The 3169-nt window shown below is 35.5% G+C and overlaps 1 protein-coding gene across 1 annotated transcript in view; it reads right to left on the reverse strand.

The window, feature by feature from the left end:
- Nucleotides 1–2753, reverse strand: part of LOC113233123 (cytochrome P450 9e2-like) — a 26108-nt gene extending 23355 nt beyond the window's left edge. The window contains exon 1 of the mRNA XM_026468119.1: nucleotides 2545–2753. Coding sequence (XP_026323904.1) covers nucleotides 2545–2753 — 209 coding nt within the window. The remainder of the gene's footprint in view (nucleotides 1–2544) is intronic.
- Nucleotides 2754–3169: the final 416 nt, after the last annotated feature.

Here is a 3169-nt window from a genome sequence, read left to right on the forward strand (position 1 = left end):
TTCATTTCACATTGCATTTAACTTCACATTTAATTTCATTTCACATTTCATTTCATTTCACATTTCATTTCATTTCACATTTCATTTTCTTTCATATTTCATTTCATTTCACATTTCATTTCAATTCACATTTTATTTCAATTCACAATTCATTTCAATTCACAATTTATTTCAATTCACATTTCATTTCATTTCACATTTCATTTCATTTCATTTCACATTTCATTTCATTTCAGATTTCATTTCATTTCACATTTCATTTCGATTCACATTTACATTTCATTTCATATTTCATTTCATTTCACATTTCATTTCATTACCCCTTTACTCTAGCTGTCATCAAAGAGATGAACAGATGGATGAATGACATTATTAAGTTTTGCAATATGTCCTGTCTAGCTTCATCTTTTTTTTTTCATGGTTTTCTTCAGGCACAGCGTGGAGTGCGCCACAAGGTTCATTACTGGGACCACTACTGTTCGTCATTTACAGTGCTGATTTGCCTAGAGTTATAAAGCATTGTAGGTACCATTGTTATGCAGATGACGTTCAGTTGTATATATCAGTGATTCCTAATAATTTATGCGAAGCGCAGACGCGTATGAACGATGACCTTGAGAGAGCTGCTGAGTGGTCTGCTCGGAATGCTAATTCTAAACCCGGTGAAGTCCAAGTTCATTGTATTTAAAGTTTATAGTTTATAGTAAAATTTTAGGTAGTAAAAAGCAAATCAGCAACATCGTAGACAGATATCCATATCTCGAGATCGCTGGTAGTGATGTGGCTCGAGTAACAGAGGCAAAAAATCTTGGCATAACGCTTGATGGTCAATTACGTTTTGAAAGTCACGTACTAGATCAAGTTAGGAACTGCTTTTATCGTCTTAAAATATTATACAAAATACGTAATTATTTAAGTGAGTGAGCATGCTCGTATTACCATCTGCGAATCACTGATTCTTTCCAAACTTAATTACGGAGATATACTTTACGGTCCTCGTTGTTGAGTAAAACACAACACCTGATTCAACGTGTACAAAATGCTTGTTGTCGATTTTGCTTCAAAATCCCACCTCGCAGCCGCATCACGCCATATTTAAACAATGCAAACATAGATGGCGCTACGACTAAAAAGTCGTTAAAAAACCAAGTACACGACGCAAGCACATAGAAAAATTCGTGAGGTCCGTTGGTTCGTTCCGTGGCTTAGTTGGTATAGCGTCTGGCACGGTATGCAAGAAGACAACGGTTCGAATCCGACCGGATCGAAGGAAATTTTTTTCTGAGTGTTTTTTCTGAGTGTTCGATCTTTGTATTAATAATTATAACAAACTAGTGGAGTAATTTCACAAAAAATAATTGAATATCAATTCAATAAAAATTTAATTAATGCAAACATGTTAAATATGGACTCGCGAAGACATATACATCTCACGTGTATGCTGTTTGGCGTGATAAAGTCCCAAAAACCAGAGTACTTGTATGGAAAGTTAAAATTCTCCACTTTTCATGACAAATTTTCTATTAGAACCGTGAGACCTCTGTTGGCGGGACAAATTCATCGCACTGTGGTCTTTACTGGAAGCTTCCGCTATCAAGCAACGAAGTGTTGGAATAATATTCCGCCCCCGCTTAGACTCCTTAAAACTAAGTTTACGTTTAAAAAACATTTGAGGGAATTTATTTTTGATAGACAAAAACTGGGTATTCCTAAACGCTTTACATAGCGGAGGCTTCTAGAATGAAGTCCCCTTGCTTCATGGACATTTATTATCATTTATGTTACAATGGCTTTCATCGATATTAAGTACTGATTATTATTATTATTATTTTATTTTAATTATACCAATTATGAATTTGTATTACTATTTTTTCAAATTTTTATTTTTTTATTTTTTACAGTTACTAATTTTTTTTTTAAATATTTTATAATGTACATAATTCTCACGTGATACTAACATATGCACGCTACATTCACCTCACAATGTTTTTGTGTTTGATGCACCGCAACGCGCTACCCTCGAAAGTGGTGGCTGAAAATCAGTGCCTTGCTCTTGAGCAAATTTTGCACTGAGCCACGACCTATTTGCTTTCTTTAACACACACAAGCTGTTGATAATTAGCTTAGTATTATGTTTTTATGATTTTTTTCGTTTTAATTTTGATTTATGTGTGTCTCTTTTAATCAGTTTACTCTATTATATTGTTGTGTGTGTGATGCAAGACAATAAATGTTTTATCCATCATATCTATCTATCTTCATTTACTTTTATTCAGCCTCCTCGATCTGGTCGGTGAAGGAAAACATCGCGGTGAAACCCTTACAAAACCTGTGAGTTTCCAAACAAGCATTAGGCTAGCCTAAATCATGTCCTTACAGGAAATCCGTGCCCAGAAGCAGGACAACATCGGTTAAAGATGATGGTGATGAATGTATGTATGTATGATATTGCTCGACGGAGCTCCACTTGGTTCGATTATGTTATACCACTTTCGCTTTTCCACCTGTGTCGGTGCTCTCCTGTTTTAAATGAAACATACTTACTTCTCATCAGGGAAAGCTCTATAAACGGCATCCAAGTCTTCGAAGATGTGTCTCTTCATCACTGTGCTGTTGCGGGCATTGCCGAATACCGGCCAACATGGCACGAACTTCACGTCGCAATTTCTAAACTTATCTTTTGCTAATTTGTGAAAATAAACGAAGTAAACGACGAGGAATGTTATTAGAAATACTAACAATTCTGCTATCATTGTCAAAATTTAAAAGAAAAAACAATTCTTCAATTTAAAAAAATGACAATTAATTGTGAAAATGAAGTAAAACTAATTTTACTATAAAAAGAATATTGAAAAAATAACTGTAGGTCTATTTTGTAATTTAGCTCTTTGTAACTGAGCTCAGATGGAAACCAAGCCAAATTTTTAACTGAACATGAGATCTTGATAGCCACCGACCTCCGGATAAACTTTGAGGTTAACAGGCTATCGGGTGTATTAGGTTGGTGTATTAACGTTCAAAAGCGAGCATTACAGGCGGCGAGGGAGGTGAGCCGAGAATTCGCTGCGCAACACTTGTAACATTCGGTAGCCTCCTTCACCGGGAGCCAGCGCCTGTAATGTAACAATCTGTTCAGATTGTAAGGCTGCGACTCCACCAGATAAAGTGG

The sequence above is a fragment of the Hyposmocoma kahamanoa genome, unplaced genomic scaffold (genome assembly GCF_003589595.1).
Source record: "Hyposmocoma kahamanoa isolate Upper Pololo Valley unplaced genomic scaffold, ASM358959v1 78, whole genome shotgun sequence".
In the NCBI taxonomy this organism is placed as follows: domain Eukaryota; kingdom Metazoa; phylum Arthropoda; class Insecta; order Lepidoptera; family Cosmopterigidae; genus Hyposmocoma; species Hyposmocoma kahamanoa.